Source organism: Taudactylus pleione, unplaced genomic scaffold (assembly GCF_031769625.1).
Source record: "Taudactylus pleione unplaced genomic scaffold, aTauple2 ptg000758l, whole genome shotgun sequence".
NCBI classification, from domain to species: Eukaryota; Metazoa; Chordata; class Amphibia; order Anura; family Myobatrachidae; genus Taudactylus; species Taudactylus pleione.
Window position 1 is genome coordinate 2,960,047 of NW_028285160.1, and position 26,325 is coordinate 2,986,371.

The 26,325-nt window shown below is 42.9% G+C and overlaps 1 protein-coding gene across 1 annotated transcript in view; it reads right to left on the reverse strand.

Moving 5' to 3' along the window:
* Positions 1-2,353: 2,353 nt before the first annotated feature.
* The window catches only part of ITGB8 (integrin subunit beta 8), a 145,903-nt gene continuing 121,931 nt past the window's right edge, over positions 2,354-26,325 (reverse strand). Inside the window, exons 10-14 of the mRNA XM_088457356.1 lie at positions 16,772-17,177; positions 11,356-11,578; positions 7,901-8,004; positions 2,808-2,971; positions 2,354-2,708 (exon numbers count right to left, since the gene is read on the reverse strand). Coding sequence (XP_088313482.1) covers positions 2,586-2,708; positions 2,808-2,971; positions 7,901-8,004; positions 11,356-11,578; positions 16,772-17,177 — 1,020 coding nt within the window. The 3' untranslated portion in view covers positions 2,354-2,585. The remainder of the gene's footprint in view (positions 2,709-2,807; positions 2,972-7,900; positions 8,005-11,355; positions 11,579-16,771; positions 17,178-26,325) is intronic.

Consider the following 26,325-nt stretch of genomic DNA (forward strand, 5'->3'; position numbering starts at 1 on the left):
GCTATAAATTAATCAATCTCTACATGTTATGATGTGAAAAGTCTGAAAGATGCATTATGGGTACGCTAAATAGGAAGACATATTTTTTTAGTTTTATAATTCAAGGAAAATAGAATGTATCAAATAAGTCAAAATAAGAATCATTATTATTTTCCCTGAGTACAATTCACAATGGCAACGACAACAAAACAAACAAAACATAAATATCCCCGTTTAAACAAGTTAGCAAATCTGGTTTTGGTTTAATACTTGGCGCACGTATTTCTGCGATACAAACGCCACATAAAAGTTATTTGGCCAATGCTCTTTTTGTTTCTGCTGTTAAACTGCCGAGTTGCTTAATATTAACTAGGATTTAAAATGTTCAGCGTTTCCGTATCTGTTTTGCTCAGCAATATAAATATGCAAATCATACACAGATGATGACTTTGTGGTCCTCTAATCATTCCCTGAGTCCTAATAATGACCCTGTCACATCGTAATCTTGCATTTTAATTTGTTGGGTTATAATTTGGTCATTAAATTGTAAAGTTTTCTCAATTTTATCCCCTAAAACACCTAAAAAATAAATTGTATATTCAAGATTTTGTATTCCTAATATCTATTTGTGGGTACCCACTGTTATCAGGGAGTACCTGAAAATATGAAGGACCCCCCTGGATTTAATATGGCGGTACCGCAGCAGATATCTCCAATATTAGCAGCGGCCTCTCCATTTCTGACCGCAAAGTAGCGCCATTCTGTGGAGGTTGCTGTGCTGTCAGATTTACCAAGCTTTGGATTCCAGAGCTTGGCTCCGATAGCTAACGCCATCTGAAGATGGATTTAGTCTAAAGCAGCCTATGGGTTACTGTATCTGGGTTTTTTTCAGAGAGAGATCGTCTAGATCCCTCTCCGTTGCCCCCCCCCCCACTGGCACATGCGATGACCGAGCATGAGCAGAGATCACCCAGAAACCGAAATAACTTATGGTGGAATGATACAGTAGCATAGTTATTACTCTAGTTCCTGCTCTTCCCCAGCCCATCTCCCGGTGTGAGATTATTGCTAAATTTATGGTGAAATTGTACATGAATTTAGGCGTAAAATATTCATCACATCCGCATTAAAAATGTGGACTGTGATACTTATGCCCCTTTAGCACCCAAATGTCATAATCCAATTAACCACATAAGGGAGTTCAAACAAAGTGTTCCCTCTCCTGATTAGGCAAAATGTGTAATGATAGTGCTTATGGATGCATGTGTGAAAACTATCCAAAGAGAACAATATTTGAATTGCAATTTAAAAATGATCAAATCCTTTTTCCAGCCCCGGTGACTACTGCTGTAAAAAAATACTCTAGAATTTTGGGGTAGTCTACACTAATACTCCAATAGACACAGTATAAGACTGTAAACATATATATTACAACTTTGTGATCTAAAGTAGTCATGACTTGGAGACCAAAGATAATCAAATAAATAAAGTCTTATTTAATCTCCAGTTAATAATATACTGGAAACACCTCTAAACGTCTTTTTGGCAATCTTACACTACCAACAGAAAGGCAACAGGAGTAAATCAGGTTGTTGACATTACCGAATGATTGAATCTGTACCTAACATGACTGCACATATTACGGCCAAATTGGTAAATTTTAATCCTTCAGTAGGTTAGGCTAAAAAAACTAATAAACAGAAAAAAAAACAATGGTCCTATACCTACAGTAGCTGTTAGAAAAACCTTAGTCAGAATAATATTTGGGAAGCTGTACCTCTATATTTTCATCTGACTACTTCACTTAGGTCTAATTTGTACTCAACTGACATGACAGTATAATGTTTTACATTTTTAAATTATTTGTACAAATAATATGTATAGCTATTGAATTTGTTTTTTATTTTTCAGTATAAATTGGATGACTATTGAACTGATGTCATGAATTGACAATTTAGATATGTATAAACTTCATGACTATTTATATATGTATAAACTTAACAGTATTTTTTTTATTTTTTTATTTTTTTTTACTGAAGATGCAATTTCACTTACCAATATCTAAATGTTAGCACCCTAAAGTTTTTCTTTTTCAGGAAATACCATTAAATTGAAAAGGTAATAAACCTCCCCATCGAGTGCATATAAATTCTCGCTAAAGTGTAATCAGTGCTTTGCTTTAAAAAAAAAAAATCCACAAAAATTAAATAAAGTGCTACATTCATACTTCCATGTACCATACAGTAGTAATGCACTTGGTTCTGTTAGAGCAGCTAAAATAGTAAAAACAATCACTACGTAGTTGAATTACCATATGTCGGTTCCCAAATCTACCGACCAAAACACATAGAGAAAGAAACATGATGTAGTGTAAATAGACTATTGTGTGTCATTATTTCCAGAATGTCACCGTCCTTTGTTTTCCTGTCTTTTTCGCTAAGAAAATAAACATCCATTGTTGTGTCCACTTAAACGCTTGCCTGGTGGCTTCCCCCATTTATGCGACTTTATTCATTTGAAAGACTTCTACTGCAAAATGCTTATTAGTAATTGTATCCAAAGCATGCCTTGCGATGAGGGCCACCTAGCATCAACATTTTGTTTTCTTAAAACTTGTACTTGAAAGCTTCATGTACTGCCAGTTTTCCAATGCTGATATTAATGTCTTCTGGTTTTTCCCGGGTATAAGTTACTGTCCTAGCGTACACATTGTGCAAACCATTTTTATCCTATGGGGAAAAGATGATAATATTAGTATGTATTTTAAAAATCAAGACAAAGTAAAAAAAAACAACATAAATAAATGTAGATTTTATGTGAATTCTTACCTTCGTTGATGTAGACACCCTATATTCAGATGAAGAGGTTTTCCTGTTATTTCTACTTTGCAGAATAATGAATCTAATTATAAGTACAAAGAGAAAACCAAGTAAGAATGTTGCGGCAAAGATGATAAAAAATATTTTCAGGATCCGGGGGTCCGAGAAGCATTCTGGGGAAAAGAAGATGCAGACAGTTAACAATGGCAAGTTATTTATTATTTATTTAAAAAAAATATATATGTTAGATGTAATAATCTAATGTCAAAATGATAATAACATAACCATGACATTATAATGACTTGACTCAAAATAAATGCTGTGAAAATGTTATTTTGTAAAGTAACCAATACTAAGTTCCTTTGCTGATTACCAAAGATATGTATAATCAAGCAGATAGGAAAATACTTGTAGAATGAAACATAAATGTAGGCACAATCACATGAATCTCTTACACACCTATTCAATCTAGACAGGGCCTCGTTAAAGCAATGCACTAATCACCCATTCACGGGAATAAAAATGTAAACAGTCAATAAAATTAAACCTTTAACTCTATTGGTACTTTCAACAAAATCAATGTTTAAACATAAAAAAACATGATGTAAAGTGAGGATTATGGAATCCACATCCCTCTTCTCTTCTCCAGCGGACGGTGAGCATTTTTCTCTGCCTGTCTCTCAGATCTCTGCCCTATGCACAGAGCGAGCGGCCGCACAATCCATGAAAATGCCCTCTGGCTTAGCCCGCCCCTGCTTGCAGCTACTCAGTGTGCCTATACGTTAAGATGGCCCTGATTCTAGAACAACATAAAACAATGCAGGTAAGAAAAAAGGAATACAGAAATCTGGGTGGCTGTATCCGAGTATGTGAACTCTACAAAAATAATGGGATTGAGAAAGTCAGGAGGGCAATGGATGATCCAAGAGACAGGCGTACAGATTCAAAGCAGCACAGGAACAGGAGTGAGCAGAATAATGTATGGGCATAAAGGGACTATGGGCCCGATTCAGACCCGTTCGCTAGATGCGTACGCTCGCTCCCAGTGTATGCAAATTCAGCAAAGTGACGGCACGGCAAGGCATAAACACGCCCACTATGTCTTGGCGTGCGATGGCTTTGTATAGGTAGACGCCCACCAGCCTGTGTTAAGACGCCGATTTGCGCACGTTATCTCCTGGAAGTGTATGTAACCATCGGTACATCGGGTACCATCGGATGCGATCGCAGCGCTTGAGGTAGACCCTACCTCACCGCAAGCACTGCGATCACTGTTGGCTGAAATAAAACCAAGTGACGTGTACAATGACACATCTTTGCAAATTATGCACAGCCATAAAACGCCGTCAAGGCGCCCAGACACGCCTGCGTCTGCACATCCACTCCCCCGTTCCCAAGAACCTTCCCGTTACCACCCACAAACGGCGCTGTCACTCAAATTAGCATCCAGTCTGTGTTGTACGAGCGCACAATTCCCGACCACAGTGAGTGACGCGCGCATTCGTACTTTGATGCATGCGCAACCTAGCGACAATCGCCCATAGCGTGCATACGCAGCTTAGCGAACGGGTCTGAATCGGGCCCTATATACACTATAAGAATAAAGGAGGACTGAAATAAGCCTGACGGCCCTTAAACCCCAAAGGTTGTGGCAGATGGTGCTCTAAAAGACAACTTCTGACACTGTGGTCTCCATCTTGTAAGTTAATTCAAAAGTGATAGAGATAGAGCTTAAGGTGTGTTTTGTGAATTTATATTGTGTTCCTTAGCTTTAAATCAGTTTCTTTGTTTCCTGAATATACCACCCTCCCTGTTTGTTAATTATGTTGACTTTATGAGTAGTCGGTGGGAAAGAATGGCAATCTAGGAGATTAGGTGCGCTCCCCTTCAATACACTGGGCAGGTTTATTTCACCCTACCGTGGACAGCGTTACCACCCTGCCGATTGGTAATGGGAGATGGATACCCATCACTTCACTATAATTGTTGAGAGGTCAATTGGCTTATATAAACGTTGGAAGCAAATTAGCTGGCTGTTCTGCTACAGTAATATTTCCAGTTGAAGCCACTCACCCTTAATTTTTACAAAAGTAAGGGAAAATGTTAATTTTCACCCAATTTTGTAGAAATAAAAGGATGATGAACAGGCCCCTTAATGTCACATAGTTATATCACTTTCTGAACACATGTACACATACAGGAATTGGATTAATTTTAAGAAACAAGTATTTTCAAAATGTAAAAAGAAAAGAAAAGAACACAACTTTCACATTATTATAATTTATCATACTCACAATAAAATAAACAAAATTAAAAAAATCAGAACCTGCCCCAAATATATTATGTTAATAAATGAAGGTAAAATAAAATTTGGGTGCAAATGTGCAGTAATTTCTAACAACAGATCAGTGCTTTCACGGTATAGATTACAGTAGATTGATCAAAGCTACTGTAATTGCTATGTGGTTATGGATTGCTGCACATTTACGCTTTTATTTTCAAAATAAATCTAAAAAAAACGAACATCATGAGTGTTATACAAATGTGTGGAGGTCTTAATATTTTCAGAGATAGTTTAACTGATTTACAGTATCATATTCTCCATAGGTCCTTCACTTGGTAGCTCAGTAGTTCGTAATTGCTCCTACTACAACTAGTCTCTTAGGGATACGGAAGGCTGCACATTATCAGTCATCGGATTTGTAAGATTATAATTACTTCTTCTAATTCCCCTGACTTCCTAAACACAATAGAATGTTGTTAATAAACTGAAGGAGGAATAGTCTGGCTGACACCACAAGACCTTTTGATAACCTTAACATATTTGGGATAATGAAAAATTGTTTAGTTGTAAGGCTACAAATTACTAGGCTCTCCGTTTATCAGACTGCATGACCTTGCAGTTGGTGATGACCTTCTGTAACTTTGAAGTGTGTTCATGTGGTCTGGAATTCATCTCGACCTAATCATCTCTTAGGCTACACTACCGTCTTGATGTTAAAGAGCGGGTAAACACAGCTTGCTTCATTTTCTCCCTGTCACAGGGTATGTCAAAGATGTTACTGAGCAAATCCTGTCCTGTACTGGCTTTACCGAAAGGGCAGCTAACACCAGGCCCCAGATTAAGGTTTGGGGCAGCCCCAGGCCAACTAGCTTGTTGGGACCCCTAGGCAAACTTATTAAAAAGTATAATGTGTAAATACTCCCAGCACCACAAATGTGTTAAACATAATGTAGTGTTCCCAGTTCCCATTATGCCACAGAGATACTCCAGTTCACATATGTCACAGTGCCCTCACACTGGTAATGTAGCTATGTGTGGGGGGTTGCCAGTCTTCTACTGCCCATCGGCAAGTGTATACACGCGATATGTCGGTAAATGTCGTCGTTCACCGATATATCGCATTGGCTGTGCTGCAGAGCTGATGGACAGATATGTCTGCAGTGCTGTGGCGCCAGCCAATCAGCGGCGGCTTCCATTAGTGGTCGCTCATTGGCTGGGACACACGTGGAGGAGCCACTCATTGGCTAAGCCCACGTGGGTCCCAGCCAATGAGCGGCCGCTAATGGAAGCCGCCGCTGATTGCCTGGAGCCACAGCACTAATGATAGCTCAAGGCCGGAGCTGTCATTAGCGATACTGTAACAATATGCTGTAGCTTCTTGTTACAGTGTGTCCGGGGGCCCTCTTTGGAATACTGCGTGGGACAAAAGGTGAGTATTGGTTCTTTTTTTACAGGTACAACCATGGAATACTTTACGTTGAGAAGGGGAGCAGGTAAGTATGTGTGTGTATGTATGTAAGTAATAAATCTTTATTTTCAAGATGTGTGTTGTGTTTTTTACACATTTCTTTACAGGTGAACTACAGGTACCAGTGGACCCTTAATGCCCTGCATGCTGGTACTGGTGGTTCTCCAAGTACCAGCATGTGGGGAAGGCTTGCTGGGACCTGCAGTTCTACTGTAAAGACAATGTTGATAATTAAATTTTGAACACTACACCAACACTATCAACCCGCCACCCACCACCCAGGGGTGGGGGGATAGCCCCGGGCTATCAGCCTAGGCCAGGGGTGCCCTGGAGAGGAGGTCCCCTTTATTGGTAGGGGTCCCCGACTCCCCAGGGATCCCTGGCCTGGGCTGACTAGCGGTCAGGGCTGATGCTGTGGCTGGGGGCCCGGTGAAAGGGCACCACTAGCTGTGGCATCAGTCCCCCCATTAGAAAGGGTCCAGTGCTGGTTTTAATTTTAGGGATACCCCTACATCAAATTTTCTACCCCTAAAATTAAAACCAGGACTGGCCTGCAGCCTGGTGCTGGTAGGTAATAAATGGAGGAACCCTACTCGTTTTGTTCCCCGTAATTTTAGGTACCAGGACAGGCTGGCAAGTCCGGGGCTGGTTAAGCTTTAGGGGGGAACCTACGTCATTTTATTTTTTAAATTATTTAACTCGTTTTTTACAGGTATTAAAACACAAGCAGCTTACACATATCTCATTGATATGTGCAGGCTGCTTGCTCTGTGAGTTTTGCAGAGAGAAAACACTGCAATCTCCAGTAAGTAATCTCATCTAAACTCTCATCTAAACTCTCCTTAAACTCACCTCTAAACTAGCAATTTGGAAGAAAAAAGTCACTTTGCTTCACCATCGAAAAACTCACTTTCAGCTAAACTCACTTTGTAAATTTGCGAGTTTGATAAGGAAAATCTCACCCGAGTTTTCATGAAGCAAAGTGAGTTTAAAAACTAAAAAAGTCGACCAAACTCACTTCTTAGTAAATTTACTCCTAAGGGCATAGATTTGTTTCTATTACTATAGGTACTTTCTGATCTGGTAGAGAGTATAGCAGGTCTGCGAGAACCCCAATTGCTCTTGTTAATAAGTGTCAGTTTGACTGCAGTATAAAACACCTGAACACCATTTCCAATAAACTCAGCCCAGACTAGCCTAATTTCAGTTTCAGGAGAAGCACGTACTTATGAATTATATAAAGTACTCGAGAACCAAATGCAGTTAAAAATATTGATGGAGCAGAATAAGACATTGTAAATAAAAAATATTACATATTATAAAGCAATTTCCAAACATATAGTAACTTACCTGAGGTCTGGTCAATATAGTACACCAGTGTGTTACATTTAGTTTCAAATGGTTTCATTGAAATGACAGATTCATTTAATGAGCCATGAGAGTGCTCACAATTCCTGTGTATTACACAAACAATGTGTGTTATAATAGCCCATCATACAGTACATTTAGAAGGCTAACATCTGATGAATACATGCACGACAGCAGCCACTAATAATAAAAAAAAGTAATGAAATTCTTCAAACTTTACTCTTTGCTATTCATTGTTAGGTAAGTGTCAGTCTTTTATTGTCATTCTTTTGGTCAACTGAATGTTATTTTTGCAAGTACTGAAACTCAAGAGCAGCAGCAATGTATCTGTATCACAACCAAGTGCTTTATGTTTCAATTTGACAGACTGAGATTGAGAGTTGGGTACGTGATCCCAGCGCACACAATGCCAGCGGTCAGAATCCCGGTGACGGAATCATGGTGGTGGAAATCCCGATGCATGCAGGTAAGTCATACAACCCTTCCCCTCACCCACCTTTCCTGCAGCCTAACCCCAACCCTCCCCTCCTGCAGCCTAACCCTAACCTTCCCCCCCACAGCCCAACCCTAACTCACCCCTCCCACAGCCTAACCCAATCTCTGCCCCCGCAGGCCAAACCCTAACCATCCCCCTAGTGCCTAACCCTAACCTAACACCTAAACCTAATACTCACCGCCGGGATCTGGAGCTGGGATTCTGACTCCTGTTAGGATTCCTGGCACCGAGATTCTGAGCGCCAGCATTGTGTGCACTGGGATGCCGACTATATCCCCATGGAGATACCAGTTGATGGACTACATACTAATCAGACAGACTGTCATTGGTTTCATTTATAAGTCTAGTTATACTTTTACATATGTCTAATGAAAGTAACATTTTATCTAGTGTGTCCCATATATTCAATTGTTACAGTTACTCATCCTCTCATTCTTCCTACCCACCCAGCAGTCATATAGTCCATCCATACTCCCTACCTCCACGACACAGATTCTCCCCTCCTTTCCAATATATCATAGCTCTTGTTCCTTATTGCCTGTGACTCCAGCTGTTTCCCCTGTCCCTGTACTCATTACAACTCCTCCTGTCCCAATTTATTCTTCCCAAAACTCCAGTACTTGCAACTGCCCCATTTCTATCATTAGTGCAAAACATTTCAATAAGTACATTTCTTAGTTCCCTGTTGCAAAGAATATTAGATCAAGATAAAATAGAATGTACAAACTAAAGATAATAATGAGAAAGAGAGAACACTAATACTGTATATGATTACTATGTAGACATACATTGTCTATGTTCATGTAAAGCAGTGCTGTGTGGATGTATAATAGGTACCACCATTTGTTGAGAAGATAAAATGGAAGTATCACTGCATAAACAATGCTCTCATATTCTGTAAGGGACATGAACTGTACAAGCTTTCCATAAGTACTACAAAAACATCTTCTGCATGCTGGATTGAAGGGAGTATCTGTATAAACAGACGGAGCCTGTGATTTGCAACACAGCTTATAAGCAAACAGGATAGAATGCTAGCATGTTTAATCAAATAAAAAACCCGTAAAAGCCACAGAGCTTATAAAAAAATAAAGAGAATTTTGCAAATATTTGGTAAATCACAGTGTCAAAGAATGCAGTAATGGGGGAAAAAAACAAATGTAACTTTCTGATGTCCATCTGAGATTTGAACCATGTCTTATCCAGAGAGAATGCAAAGAATGAACTATACATAATTTGATGAAAAGCACAAAAGCCAGAAAGATATAACCCAGTGAAGTCATCTTATGTTGGTAAAAAAAAAGGGCCTGGCACCTAAAAGGAGATAGGACCATTATAGAAAGGAAGACATCAACTGTGTATACCATACGTCACTACTCTCCTGGACTGTCCGGAGACTCCTTAACTTTGGGTTATTCTCCAAAGCCCCCGGGATAACAGTGCTTCCTCATGTGTATGAGGCAGGTGTTTTATAACGTTATTTGCATCAGTATAGCAATGCACTTTGCTGTATGATTCTGAAAATCATTGGCACTGTGCAGAAGGAGTTGGACCATGGCCCATAATGGCACCACCATGCCACTTGTACCTCCCCCTCCAGTTCTCCCAGAGGAGAGGTCTCAGAAGTAGGCAAATAAGGTATAAATAAATGGGTCGGTTCACATAAGCATAGAGTGCCACCATGGCATGCTTACCGACTTTTGTTTTCAACCCTTTAGGAGAAGCCCAGAGGGGAAAAGCAGTTGACTGCTAATGGGGGCGGGGAAACAGGAGCTTTGCAATTTTTTGGCCCAGCCCCTTCGCTGAATAATGCTGTGAATCTAAAGAGCATTATTTACATTGAGTTGTACATTGGCAATTGCATATTTATCTCTTTATTTTGGCTTTCAACTATAAGGGGGGATATTCTTTCACAGACAGCAGATGGTATTAAAGACAACACAGATGGTAAATGCTGGGTTCACTTTTTTAGGTTCTCCTTTATGGCAATGGGTAGGTCTCTTCTTTGACCACAGAACAGTCTGAATTCTTCATAGCACGCATTCAGGAAGGTGCTGGAAACGTTCCTTAAGAGACTTTGGTTCTTGTTGACATGATAACATGACACAGTTGGTGCACATTCATGTTGTAAATCTCCTGTCCCCCCAAATCCCACCAAAGGGGCTGTATTGTACTGAGACCTGGTGACTCTAGAGACCATTGGCATAGACAGAACTCAATGTCATGTTTACGGAACCAATTTGAGATGAAATGTGCTTTGTGACATGGCGCCTTATCCAGCTGTAAGTGACCTTTAGAAGATGGGGGAGCTGTGACAATAAAGGGATGCACACTGTTAGCCACAATGCTCAGGTCGGCTGTGGAAGTTAAATGATGCTCAGTTTGAATCGATGACACAAGGCAGGATGATGCCTAGAATTCAAGTTGTTGATTCCAAATTCTGACCCTACCATCTGCATGACTCAGCGGTAATCAGATTAGCCAGACCAAATTGTAATTGTCCATGAAACTATGCTTTTAGATTTGAGTGGACTGAACGATGTGTAGCCAGCCGACCTGTCGTGCAACGGGACACAACGGGGGTCCTGGCATCACCAAGTGCATACATACTTGCCGATGTTGGGAGAGACCATGCGATGGCGGGGACCATGCTGCATTCGGCAGCATGGCCCTCACTGACGATGTCACTCGTCGGACCTGCATGCATGCGATGTCGCTGTACACGATACAGTGCGTACACACTAGACGATGTGAACGATATATTGTACAATTCGGCCAATATCGGCCAGATCAGGAGCTTTGCAATTTCTGTGCCTAGTAGTAAAGTAACCAGGGTATGGCCACAAACTGCATAGTTTGTTTTATTATTTAACACAAAGTCACTGAAAGCTCAGAACAGCAGTGTTTCAATTGTAAAAGCAGTTGATAATATACCACGTACCAGTTGTCCGTGCAGGTATTGCTACATCCAGAGCAGTATTGGCACAAAGGGCCAAAACCTTTGTCGTCGGTGCACTCGCATTTCCCACATGTGCAGGTTCCTCTCCCACTGCAAACAAGTCCATTAGGATTCATACAGTGTATCTTTGATGAGGAACATTGACAGCGGTCACCTTCCCAGCCATTGTGGCATTTACACTTTCCATTTTCACATTCACCATTACCTACCACACAAAAAGTAAATATTGTTTACACATCACAGTAGTTATTGTTTTTATTTAACAGACACAACTTCAAAGAGAACATTTTGCTGTTAGGTGACGTTGACCATTTTACAAAACGGGGAGTGTCGCCTCCATTTTGTAGGCATGTTGAGGCCAGGGTCTGCTTCTTCTGACAGAGATTTCCTGGCTCCGGCAGAGGAGTTCCAGCGGCCATTCTGCGTGAGCTTAGGCTTACTCAGATGGCTGATGGCTGGCCGACTGTGATCCCATGCTGCGCCTTCGGACGCAGAACTCGCATCTGCAATGCCAGCAGTGGGCACTGCGAGTGATCTCGTAGACACTATTCGGCAAGGGATGTAGTTATGAGCAGCCCCTGGTCTGAATACCGACATTCGTCCAAAGAGGCAGCAGCGGTGCAAACATTGTACAATGCTGAATAAGGCCCCATGTGACTACACACCGCACCGCGGGAGGTGGTGGGCAGATCAGCAGAATGAGTACACTGCAGTCATCTCTCCGCTTTCTCCGAATCCTAACGGACTGACAAGGCAAGTGCAGTTTTTCTGCATGCCGGTCTAAAATAAATTAGTGAAAATTATTTGTTTATTAATGGCCATTACTCGTGAGTGGGTACTGGTTAATACCAGTGAAGGGGGAGTGGTGGCATGTAAGTGGTTTGAGTGGCATGTGGAAAAGTTAAAGGAGTTTTGGATTACACGTGGGATCTGAGAGCAAATGGGGCATTTTGGGATTAACAGCAGGTCTGAGTGGATTGTGGGGCTATGAAGAGCAGGTGAGGGCATTGTTTTCATGGGGTCTGAGTGCATTTCAGGGTGCAAATGTGATTTGGTGACTTTTTTTTACATTTTCAGAAAAAAAATCTTTAGTTTTAGGGGCAGCAATTAGGGCAGTGGGAGGTTTGAAGATTACCGGGCTGCACATTTGGCAAACAGCATCATAGGCACCTCTAGTAGTTACTATAATCTATTGAGAACACAGAATCTATAATTTATAATCTAATTGTACACTTTTTATTATTTTTTTTATTACAGTCCTTCATACATTCGACTTGTATATGTATTTCCTAAGCCAAGAACATTCCAAAGTAGATAATCCTGTTCTAGGGGTGCCTAGAAAAAAAAACATTCCAAATTGTAATGAAATTCAGTGGTGTTTTTAATGGCTCCCCTGCAACGGAATTTATTCTTACAATAACAAACACCAATAATAATCTGCAATACAACATTTTGCTCTCATAGTTTATTCCTTATGGCACGCTGTGAATAATATACACGTTTACAGCGCTTAGAGGGGGGAGCCACGGGCACCAGACAAAATGCAATGCTTTATATCCTTAGAAGATGCAACCTGCAAGCCATAAAGGACAGTTCCCTTCTACGCTCCATTTCCGATGTACTTGTGTGATAAGGGGTGAAGTCATTGCTCTGTGTTTCTATGTGAGCCAGAAACACACAAAGTAATGCGTAACTCGCATTATTCAGTGAGTCAGAAGTCGTACGAGCAGCTTAAATCCATGTAGAGCAGTAATTATGATTTGAACTGTCTTTTGGAACTCAGAACTACTTTACTTGGGAGTGAAGCTCATTTATTGCTTTGGGAGTGTGGAATCTTTTCAACATTTTGGACCTGATTTACATTTGGACATTTCGTAAAAATGTGATTTGTTTTACTGAATGGAATTTAAAGCTAAGCACTTATTGGGCCTGATTCAGAGCCGGACGCTACTTGCGGTCGTTCGTTCAGAAAAAAGGGGTGGCTATTCAAATGAACCGTTCGCTCTTTGCGGTCTGTTGATGCCTCTATGTCTGAACGAGCGAACAAAACTTGCGGTCGTTTTTTGGAAAACTACGCCCCCTGGCCGCTCGCATCCTACGTCATGTCCGCTATTTATTAGATTAATCGAGTACATCGACCAGCGTATGAACTGCTCGCTATTCTTGTGGTTGGCTTTTCCTACCACAATCTTGCGAGCAGTTCTGACTATAAAATAACCCAGTGACGTGGTTAATGACGCTGCTGTATTAATTATGCACACCCAAAAAATGCCCGTTTTGACCTTTAAGCACGCCTGCGTTCTGATCTCCACTCCCCGTTTTCAAGCACCTTCCCCTGTTACCACCCACATATGCCTCCTCCTGTCACTCAAAATAGCAGGCATTCGCTATTTAGCGAACAAACGAATTTCGGCCGCACTGACTGGTTTGCGCATGCGTATTACGATCCATACGCATGCACAGTTGGGCAAACATCGCTCGGAACGAACGAGCGGCCGCTTACAAGCGGCTCTGAATCAGGCCCATAGTCCCGTATGCCTAGAGAGACAAGGTCATGCAGATAATGGATGCCCGGGCTTGTTGGGAGTGGGACTTGTAGTTTCAAAAACTAAAGGAGATGCATTTATTGACATTAATTAAATATGGGGTGGGGGAGTGGGTTTATAAAGAAATTCAGTTTTTCTAGATTCTTCCCAAGTGCTGGTTCTTCTAGTGCTAGTTTGCAGGCTCTTCGGGGTACCTCGGATTACTGTAGGACCTAGAATATCCTCTCAGGATGAGATATTACTCAATCTTGTCACTCTTTGTTTGTGTGTTGTGTTACTGTTATTTCATGTGAGTACTTTTTGATTATTTTTTATTAATTACATTCAAAGTTAAGTTTTAGCTATATCATATTATTTACGATTTATTCATTTATGATGGACTAGTGCCCCACCAAGGAGAGTACTGTCTTTCTTTCCTTTTATCTCCATACCTTCTGGTAACTTAGCTCTCATTTCTGTAACTTCTGCATTGTATTTACCAATAGAATAGCAGCTATTTTTGTAACTGGTTTACAGCAGTGTACCCTAGAATATTTCTGTGTATGGCTGGGTACACACTGGAGCAATGTCGTTCCGATTTGCAGGATTTGGCCAAATCAGAGCGACAAATCGGGCCTATCGTTCAGCGTGTATGTCTGATTTGCGGGCTCCCGCGGTCGCATGCTATGTCGTCCGGTCGGCTGTGCTGCACAGCCAATATATCAAATGCGATGACGTGCATATTAATGAAGGACGGAACGAGTGATCATTCTGTCCTTCATTACATCGCTGTAATGTGTACTGGCAATCGTGCAATGTCCAGGCGTGATGGGTACGGGATGCCGGCGCTCGGGATGCTGGCTGGCTGACCCGCTGGCCGCCATATGACCTTTCCAATCCCGACACCGACATTGTGACCGGGTTAGGATACCTGTCGGTAGCTATCCTAACCCTCCCCCTCTCCCTACCCTAACCTTCCCTTCCCAGTGCCTAAACCTAACCTCCCCGTACCCTGAACCTAACTCTCACCCCTTACTGCCTAACCCTAACCCGTAATGCTAACCCGCCCCCTAACCCCGCTACTTACCTTTGGGTGGTGGGGTGCTGGTGCCGGGATTGTGACAGGTGTCGGGATTCCGGCACCAGCATTCTAACTGCTGGAATCCCTGCGGTCGGGATGTTGACCACATTCCTGTCCAGAGTGCCCCTGGACATTGGCATGATTGTGGGTCAATCAAGTGTGTACCCAGCAGAGGGAGGGTTAGAGAGCTCTGATCTCAACAAATGAATTGTCACAGTGTAAATGTGATGTAATGACAAATGGGACTGATAAGAGGCAGAGGTCGATGCATGCTGCTGATTCTTCCAGCTCCTATGGATCTGGCGATGTACGAGATGTTTAGGAAGATGCAGATGTGCAGATCTCCCCTCCAGCAGGAAGTCTTCATTTTGAATGGTCATCTGGCTACAGGCGGGATCACGGTCACTTTTCAATGATCGAGTGTTTTTATATAAGATTTACATATATGACCTCATATCATATGGCATGAAATGTTTTTGTTTTCTGTACTGTGTACTATTTTCCTCAATTTTGCAACAATTTCCTTAATTTTTCATCTTAGTTCACATATAGTGTATACTATGTATTTAGGATGACTTTTTTCTTGTTGCAAAGGAATTAATGTAAAGTTGCAGGTAAAGCATAAGATGCATGGCAGAGGTTCCTCGTATCAGACCTGTATTTCGCCTTCTTACACTGACTGCATTCTTTTTGCTCAAGTTGAGCTTTTCCCTCAATTTTGCATCTTACTTTGCATACAGGGCCTGATTCAGACCCGCTCGCGAGCGCGTCGATGGTGGCCCAGTGCGCTTGCACGCGAGCCCGAAGCGAGTGAGACCTTCACTTGCTCTGGAGCTCGCAGCAAAACGGGGCGGCTGTCGATGTTGATCGACAGCTCGCCCCGTTTTGTAGGCGGGTAGGGGGAGAGGCTGAACAAACGGAGGCATTCCCAAAGGAATGCCTGCCATTTGTGGGCGGCCCTACTGACATCACTCGTGATGTCAGTAGTGGACTTCTGGCTCTAATAGAGCTGGAAGTCCATTTGGCATTGCGAGTGCTGAGACCCTACCACAAGGGTCTCCTCGCAATGCCGATGGTCACGATAATCGCAACCATCGCCAGGCCGCTTGCACAAGCTGTGGGTGGTCACCCACAGCTGTGTGAGTGGCCTGAAGGCCGGAATTTAAAAAAACAGGGACGCCCCGATTCAGAGCGAGCACACGCAAATAGCGTGTACCTTTGAATCAGGCCCATAGTACACTAGGATTAGTATTTATGTTCAAAGGCATTGGTATAATGTTGCAGATTAATGATGCATAGCGTGGGTCACTGGACCTGTTGTCTGCCTTTTTATTCTAGATTGTGTACTTTTTCCTCCATTATGCTACTTTTTTCTCATGATTGCATCTTAGTTTGTGTATAGTGTATTAGGTACTTATGACTAGTGTTTTGGCACAGCTATGTCGCAAAGATTGTGGCACGCTATACGAGGCTATTTGGCGCGATTAAAGGATATGTGTATGTGGACACATATGTATATGTAACGAGAGTTGTTTTGGGGAATACAACCTACCGTATAGACTTTGATGTCAGAAAAATCCAAATCTAGAGCCATGTAAAAACATGCCAGATGAAATAAGCAATAGAATATCTGGATCTTACCTTGCTCAAGTATGAAACAGTGGTACAGAGTATTACAGGTCTGCTATCGCTATTTACATGTGGGCTGAGGGCACAAATACTACACACTGAAAGCCGACAACACAATAAAATAGGCTTCCTCTCTAAAACATGTAATTGCTGTACTACTTACCAGAACATAGTTTTCCACGGTTGTATGAACAAGAAAAGTCGTCCATTTCACAGTATTTCCCATATAATTTTCCCAGTTTGGATTTATAACAGTAGCATTTCCCACACAGACATGTTCCTCGTCCGCCACACTCAGGCTCTAACGGAGATCTCTTGCAGCTGTCCGGTAGATGAGCCCTCTCGCCCAGGCTACAGTTACTGTCTCTGCACGGAACTCCCGGACAGTCCGGACTGACCTCCGTTACACATTTCTCCTTAGGCCTTAAAGGACTGTTACACTGACACGTGCAGCTTCTGTGTATCTTTATTTTAGCGGTTTCATTGAAACCAATTGGTTTAAGAATTATGTAGTTCTGTCCTCCTTCGAAATCACAACTGTCCATTGTAATTGTTACATTAAACAGAACCTAAACAATAGGAAAACATTGACATTAATGCACATTGTAGCATATAACAATAACAAGTGGTATATATGTACATTGTATCAAAAGTTAAAACCAGCAACCATGGATATTCCAGTCTAGTATCAAAATCTTATCTGTATTCTACTCAGCTGTTTATTTCTTTTTATTGGAATATTCACATTTGAACACTGACTTTATAATGTATCATTTATAGTCTGAAAATAGAAAGCTGAAATGTCAAATTTCTTTCTCAAGGGAGAGCAATGAGTTTCCATCTCATACATATATACTATATAAAAAAAAAAAAAGAGAAGAGAAATAATAGGCTGGATTTCATAAACATTTATACGATGGGAGATGTTGGACTCCTAACAAAACACTCCTGAACTGCTAACATCTCCCTTGGCTAGGGAAGACACACACACTATTCCATGTAAGCCCCTGGCTTAGCCACATTCTGTCCTTTTGGCAGAACAGCACATGGAGATTTAAATGTAAACCATTCTGTTTTATTATATCCCATTCATTCTGCTGCTTAGTTTTGGCTTTGGAAGTAAAAATTTAGACATATAATAAAACATGTTAAATTATGTTAGCTGATCTCTACAAACTAATAACACTAGTGAGGGAAATATCCGTTACCAATCTACATGGAGTTGATAGGAGGAACAAAATCACAACCAAGTATAGAAAGTGACAAGCAAATGAGAGCTCACAAGGGTTAATCAAAACTGTATTTAACTTTGCTCTTAAAGAATAAACACACCCTTAATTTTTTAGGTAATGTATACAATACACTCAAAAGATCTATGTTGTAAAAAAAAGTGTCTGTCCCACTTTACCATTGGCAGGAAAAGCTAATTGTGTCAGTGATTCTAGAGCTGTGTACACACCATATGATGTGTAACCTGGCGATGGCGAGATACATTGCGCATACTATATAATACTTCACTAGAGGGACAACATATGTCTAGCTACTACAATAACCCCAATTTTTTAGGGACAACTACAGGTTTTAAAGTTGGGACTGTGCAGCAAGTATTGAATGTGCTTGCAATGTGTCTTATAAATATCCTCAGTGTCCGCAATATAACCTTACATTGCAAAGTACAGTATCTCTTGGCAGCGGAGAGTATTACACATGTGCTGTGTCCATTGAATAATTTGAGAGAACATACAGCAGAAACCAATAGAGGCCAATTAACATTCCTGATCTACTTTTAAAGCATTATAGAAACTGTTGTCCATCACTTGATGGCTGTCAGGAGATGACCAGAGCAGTTGGAAAGCCACCTGGTGCCAAAAGGGTCTTGTGTGCCTGTAGCTCTGACAATCAAATCTGTAACACCTTTCAGTGAGACTGCAACTCACTACCACACAGAGCTGGTCTGTCTGTCTTTCTAATCTATACAGCATGAATCATTTATCTATGTCTATCTATTTATCTATCTATCTATCTATCTATCTATCTATCTATCTCTATCTTTCTAGCTATCTATCTATATCTATCTATCTATTTATCTCATATCTATCTATCTATCTATCTATCTATCTATCTATCTATCTAATATCTATCTATCTATCTATCTATCTATCTATCTATCTATCTATCTCATATCTATCTATCTTTCTATCTCATATCTATCTCTCTATCTATCTATCTATCTATCTATCTATCTATCTATCTATCTATCTATCTATCTATCTATCTATCTATCTATCTAATATCTATCTCGTATCTATCTATCTATCTATCTATCTATCTATCTATCTATCTATCTATCTATCTATCTTTGTATATAGGGCCTGATTCACAGTTGTACACTCATGCTGCTGCTGCGATGCGAAAATATGCAAATTTGGTAGCCTCTGGGAGATGTATTGGTGCGCCCACCTGTGGCTTTGCAAATCCAAATAGAAGACACTGCATCGGTCACAGACCATTCCTTGTTAGGAAGCCTTGAGAAACTCTGGACCTCATTCAGAGGTGGTTGTTAGTTGCAAGCGGTCACACTGAATCAGGGCGGCCGCTTGCATCCTGAACGACCGCCTCCTTGTCGATCGCTAAGCTGTGGGTTAACACCCACAGCTCTAGCGACCGACATGGGTCATCGGGGCTTACGACCAGACCCTAAGGTTGGGTCTGGGTACTCGTAAGCCCCAGGGAGCTTCCTGCTCTGATCGAAAAGGAAGCTCCCCACTGACATCAGCAATGATGTCAGTGGGGCCTACCCCAAACTGCAAGCGTTCCGGCGGAAACGCCTCCGTTTGGGCAGGCACGTCCCCTGCCCGCCTCCCAAATGGGGCGAGCTGTCACTCATCATCGACAGCTCGCCCATCTGCTGCGAGACCCCTAGCGACGGAGTGTCCATCGCTAGCCGTGTCTCGCGCATGCGCACGATGGAGCCGGCTCCGTCGTGCACATGCCCAGTGGGGCAACATCGAGTTACCAAAGCGAGCGCTCAGCCCCCTCTGTGCTCACGCAGCATGGCCATCTGAACTGAGACGCGGAGTCACATTTTGTACCAGAGAGCAGACGCAGGCAGCGACACGCCCTGGAAACGGAGGCGACACACCTGCGTGTCTGGCGGCACTCCCCTTTACCTCCCCCCAAATGGCCTTTAACTGTCAATCACTCTGCGAGTAAAGAGTCGCTACTTGCCACTAAAGTAATAGACTTTGACGTATGCGCAGTACCACTCAAACGCATGCGCAGATACCCGATATTCGCTTCACTGCGAAAAACACTGTCATTGCGTACAACTCTCAACCAGGCCCATAGTGTATATACACAGTACTCTTCTACAGTTACAAGTTGACACAGGATATACAGCAGCTTCCACACCCTGGGCAAGTCTTCAGACACTATTAATATCTGAAATGACAGCACAGCAGTGATATCTTACTGTTTCCTGAACTAGTTATACAAATAACAAATTATACTGAAAAAAGGTGTCGCTGCTGCATGAGTGCCATCAGCAAAAAGCACCACCAATATATATATAAAACCTATATAGAATATATTATTTTTATCCTTCATAAGTCTCCTACATGTTCCACAGTGCTATATTTACAGAGAGAAACTGACGCAGTAAACATCTAACACATCATCATAATAGAGGAAGAAGATCCTGCTTGCTACAGTAGATGTATGGGATAGGTAGTGGAGAGTGTAGCAGCATTAGTAGAATGCATCTGACACTGAGACAGTGCCAGTTAGGTTGATAGAAGTGCAGAGCCGGCCTTAGGCATAGGCAAACTAGGCAAATGTCTATGGCATTTGGGATGCCTAAGGGCATGCATACCAAGCCTTGGGCCAGCTCATCTTGACAGCGGGCATCAGCAGGAACAGGACGGGTGGACGTTGCTGGCGGGTCTGCTCTGGCTGCCCTACCATGATCGAAGCCTTCAGCTCCGATCGAGTGGCAGCTCATATAGCTGGCTGCAGCGGGAAGCAGAGACAGTGGGGGCAGTGGGCAGTAACAAAAATGGTGGCTGGAGGAGGGCTGTTGTGCATGCCATGTTGAGCCTGTCTGCAGGAGACACATAGTGCCGAGTAGAGGATAGAGTGAGGATACTACATATCTTGTGTGAATAAGGTTGCACTACTGTGTGGTGTCAATTTAATTGGGGGTACTATTGTGTACCACTATTCTTTTTTTGGGTGTGGGGGCGCCAATGCTCATGCTGGCACAGGGCACCAAAATATCTAGTTACAGCTCTGTGGATGAGGATTGCTATGGGTGAGGGGTGATGGGTGTTGCTGGCTGCTGCTGGGATCTGTGCTGTTGGGCGATGGGTGCTGTGCTGGGAGAGGGGTGCTGGGTTACAGGTAGAACTAGCGGCGGTGCTAGGGGGCAACAGTTCAAATCTTGTTTGAGGCATCAAATAGGTTAGGGCCGGTTCTGTAGAAGTGTGACTGTCACAGAGTTAGAAGAATGATGGGAAATGATGAGTGCATGTGGGGGGGGGGGGTGCCTAACCCAAAGTCCTCCCCGGGAGGCTTAAACCTAGCCCTCCCACCCCCTGCCACTTCGATCGGGATGCCGGGCGCCGGTCTCCCAGCGTTGGTAAAATGACAGACGTCTAGATTTAGACGTCTGTCATTTAACCCTCGCTGGGAATAAGCAGTCGGGAAGCTGGCTGTCGGGATTAGGTCCGCTGGCTTCCCGACTACATACCCATTTTATTATACAGATGAACTGGCAAAAACAGAGATTATCTATAGCTTCGCGGTGCCATATCTTGTATTACTGCATTTGCTTAGAGCTATTCACTGTAGATGAAGGTGACAGGCTCTTCATGTCATTAGGCCCCACCCCTGTTGCGGGAAAATTATCAAATTGCGAGACTGTGCGTAGGGGGGTCGGGGCTAAAATGACGCAATTCTTCTAGAATATAGTCATATTGGCTCTGCCCCTTCCATGCCAATCCGCGATTCTCGGTATTATTTCCTCATCTTGCCCACTTCACTAAGAAGTGGGTGGGCTGTGGGAAATCCGCCCACTCTTCCAGGGGTTCAAGGGACTACCCAAACAATCATAACTCTCACGGAGATTCCAGGAAACTGGAAAGTATTACTTGGCTCCCCTGAAATACATCCCTCCATCTCCTTCCCGCCTGTATATAACATGCTGAGAGTCTAAGAGCCTTTGGACCTCATTCAGAGTCGGTCGAAGCGGCCGCACGGTCGTACGGGAAAAGGGGCCGGATATGCAAATGATTCCTTCGCAAGTTGCGTCCCTAAGTTCGGATCGGCAGCTGGCCGACCAAGGGGAGGAAGTGTTCGGAAGACAAAAAAATACGCCCACTTCTCGTACGCATTGCACGTCATCTCCGGGCATATGAGGATTAATCGAGACCATCGGCAACCATCGAAACTGGTCGTAGAGCTTAAGGTTGAGCATACCCTCTCTTAAGCTCTACGATCATGTCAGTGTTAAAACCTCCCATATCACATGTGCCATGACGCTACTTTGTTAATTATGCACTCCCATAAACCGTATGCACTCCCACAAAATGCCGTTCGCATAATTAGGCACGCCTGCGTTCGGATCTCCACTCCCCCATTTTCAAGCACCTTCCCCTGTTACCACCCACAAACGCCTCATTCTGTCACTCAAACTACCGACCTGGCTGTGTTCAAGGTAGAACTAGCGGCGGTGCTAGGGGGCAACAGTTCAAATCTTGTTTAAGGCATCAAATAGGTTAGGGTCGGTTCTGTAGAAGTGTGACTGTCACAGAGTTAGAAAAATGATGGGAAATGATGAGTGCATGTGGGGGGGTGCATAACCCAAAGTCCTCCCCGGGAGGCTTAAACCTAACCCTCCCACCCCCTGCCACTTCGATCAGGATGCCGGGCGCCGGTCTCCCAGCGTTGGTAAAATGACAGACGTCTAGATTTAGACGTCTGTCATTTAACCCTCGCTGGGAATAAGCAGTCGGGAAGCTGGCTGTCGGGATTAGGTCCGCCGGCTTCCCGACTACATACCCATTTTATTATACAGATGAACTGGCAAAAACAGAGATTATCTATAGCTTCGCGGTGCCATATCTTGTATTACTGCATTTGCTTAGAGCTATTCACTGTAGATGAAGGTGACAGGCTCTTCATGTCATTAGGCCCCGCCCCTGTTGCGGGAAAATTATCAAATTGCGAGACTGTGCGTAGGGGGGTCGGGGCTAAAATGACGCAATTCTTCTAGAATATAGTCATATTGGCTCTGCCCCTTCCATGCCAATCCGCGATTCTCGGTATTATTTCCTCATCTTGCCCACTTCACTAAGAAGTGGGTGGGCTGTGGGAAACCCGCCCACTCTTCCAGGGGTTCAAGGGACTACCCAAACAATCATAACTCTCACGGAGATTCCAGGAAACTGGAAAGTATTACTTGGCTCCCCTGAAATACATCCCTCCATCTCCTTCCCGCCTGTATATAACATGCTGAGAGTCTAAGAGCCTTTGGACCTCATTCAGAGTCGGTCGAAGCGGCCGCACGGTCGTACGGGAAAAGGGGCCGGATATGCAAATGATTCCTTCGCAAGTTGCGTCCCTAAGTTCGGATCGGCAGCTGGCCGACCAAGGGGAGGAAGTGTTCGGAAGACAAAAAAATACGTCCACTTCTCGTACGCATTGCACGTCATCTCCGGGCATATGAGGATTAATCGAGACCATCGGCAACCATCGAAACTGGTCGTAGAGCTTAAGGTTGAGCATACCCTCTCTTAAGCTCTACGATCATGTCAGTGTTAAAACCTCCCATATCACATGTGCCATGACGCTACTTTGTTAATTATGCACTCCCATAAACCGTATGCACTCCCACAAAATGCCGTTCGCATAATTAGGCACGCCTGCGTTCGGATCTCCACTCCCCCATTTTCAAGCACCTTCCCCTGTTACCACCCACAAACACCTCATTCTGTCACTCAAACTAGAACTAGCGGCGGTGCTAGGGGGCAACAGTTCAAATCTTGTTTAAGGCATCAAATAGGTTAGGGTCGGTTCTGTAGAAGTGTGACTGTCACAGAGTTAGAAAAATGATGGGAAATGATGAGTGCATGTGGGGGGGTGCCTAACCCAAAGTCCTCCCCGGGAGGCTTAAACCTAACCCTCCCACCCCCTGCCACTTCGATCAGGATGCCGGGCGCCGGTCTCCCAGCGTTGGTAAAATGACAGACGTCTAGATTTAGACGTCTGTCATTTAACCCTCGCCGGGAATAAGCGAGGGTTAAATTGCTTAAATCTGATCGTAGCGGCTAGTTTGCGCAGGCGCATTGCGAACTTTACGCATGCGCAGTATAGCGAACAACGGTGGCGTACGACCGTGCGGCCGCTTCGACCGACTCTGAATGAGGTCCTTTGTGTGGCAGCTGAACTTGTTTGCCCTTCAGAGAGATTTTGAAATGAAGATAACGATTTATAGGAGGCTAAGAAGCTAAGAAGAATGACGTATGCTTAAAAGGTACCTAACTTGCTCTTTAAAGGGGAAAAAAACCCTTTAATGTGGAATTGCTGTTTTAAGTACACCACAGTTACTTGATGTATATTTTCAGCTCAATTTTATACAGCTTTTGTACAGTATACATAAAGGTCAGATACTGGCTTTGATTGCTCTTTAATTCCTAGATAAGCCCTGTGACCATTGGAGAAGCAAATGAAGGTCTCTCATATAGATATGATGGGCACATTTGCCCCAGCACACCCATGATGAGTCCATTTCTGAGCACATTCCAAGCCACAGCCATATTAGACACAATATGAGTTATATCTGGGGTCATAAACAAACACAAGGTTGTACAGTAGACGTAACTGCTAGTACTTTGGACCCAAGATTCCCTGGGTCTCCTCTCACACCCTCTCTCATCCCTAGCTGCGGACTGCTTATAGCAATCTAATCCCCGACCTTGACTTCTGTATGTTCCATCCATTGCAGCAACGGGAGCCGTTGGGGTGGTGCTTCGGCTCCCACTGTGCATTACAGAGAGGAGGGAGATCATTCAAGATTATATTGTACATGGAAAATACATGCATTTACATTACACCTGTATTTACTTTATTTCCAAAATATATTTTTCTAGTTACACACAATCCTTCATTTACAGAGCATCCACAAAGCAGACAGCAGAATGGCTTCTAGCTCTCTCGGTAGATGCCTCTGCAACCTAGTAGAGCCCCTTCGTGTGTACAGAGGTGATAAAGACTCAAGAAGCACAGTGAACACAAGTGTAAAGAGCACATGAAAGTCCAAGATACCACTTTGCCAAAACAACTTTCATTACATAAATCTTAATCATTTTTCTTGTAACATCCTGCACATTTTTGCCTCATTTACGGCTTACACCAGTGATGGGCTATCTGACACCCCTTAGGGGATCAGATACAGCACCAGACACCTGCCCTCATTTATCAAACCGCATTAATCTCACTATGCATAAAGAAATATTGTTTTCACAACGAACACCTCCCTTGGCCTATGCAGAAATCCACAAACCTGGAGGAAATCAATATCATTTTCACATATCTAGACGCCATGGCGTAAGCAATGCTGGGTTTGCACCGCACAGCAGAAGCTTTGATCTTTGGAAATTACTATAATTTACAATGTAAACAGTTAGAGAAGAGACCAAATTGTAGGTGACAAAATAAACTCTAAAACTATTTGTTTAAAATCGTTTCCATTGTGCAGAGATTCATGGATTGACCTTTACAACGTTTGCTAGGATCGGAGCCGGGACATGGTCAGGAAATTTGGCAACAGTGAGTAATGCTGAAAAATGTAACTGAAGGTGGAAAGTGCATGTGGAATAGTTTGACGCTTTTAATCTACCGTTTGTGCAATCATTTCCCATAACAGATGTGCGGGTCATACAGGGGTCAAATGTGCCATGGAAGCTTGTAGAGGTTACATGGACTCTCCACAAGGAAACTACACTTTGGTTTTAGCAGGAATTATGGACTCTGAATTCATACTTGTGATAAAACCAAACTCCCTCAGACAGACTGCAGGTGTAATTCAACCTATTCAATTAAACTCAATTTAACAGACTTATGTATCAGTAAGTAATAAATCATATTTTTAGGAAAATTAGTGTGGTCTTTCGTAGGGGTCTATTTATTAAAGGTCGATAGACATGGTCGATCTTTATTCATTTATTTAATTACACCATGGGACATGAGACGCCTGGCGTGAGTGAGCCAGCCCCATGCAAGTCTGCTTGAGCCAAGCGTCTTATTCGCCAGAAAGTGTCTTGGTCACAATTCGATGCCACTAGCATGCACCAGGAGACTGCACGGATTCATTTGATATGTGACACTTGGATATCATTGTTGTAAACGAGTCAGCAAACGAAGCACAACAGAACTTGGCGTGGAAAAGAAGTTCCGGCCGCTCCAATATTGCACTTTGAATACAGATTCAGACTCGGTCACACATAGACATACAATTGTCTCATATCAAATTAATCAGTGCAATCTCCTGGTGCGTCTTAGTTGCATCGCAACAAAGGCGCATTTCGGGTGAAAAAGAGGCAAAAAAGACACTCTGCGCAAGTAGAGTTGCATGGGACCTGGCGCACTGTTTGGCATGACTGCAGCAATAGTGTACGAGGATACATCTGTATATATATACATGTCCAAAAAAGAGGGCAC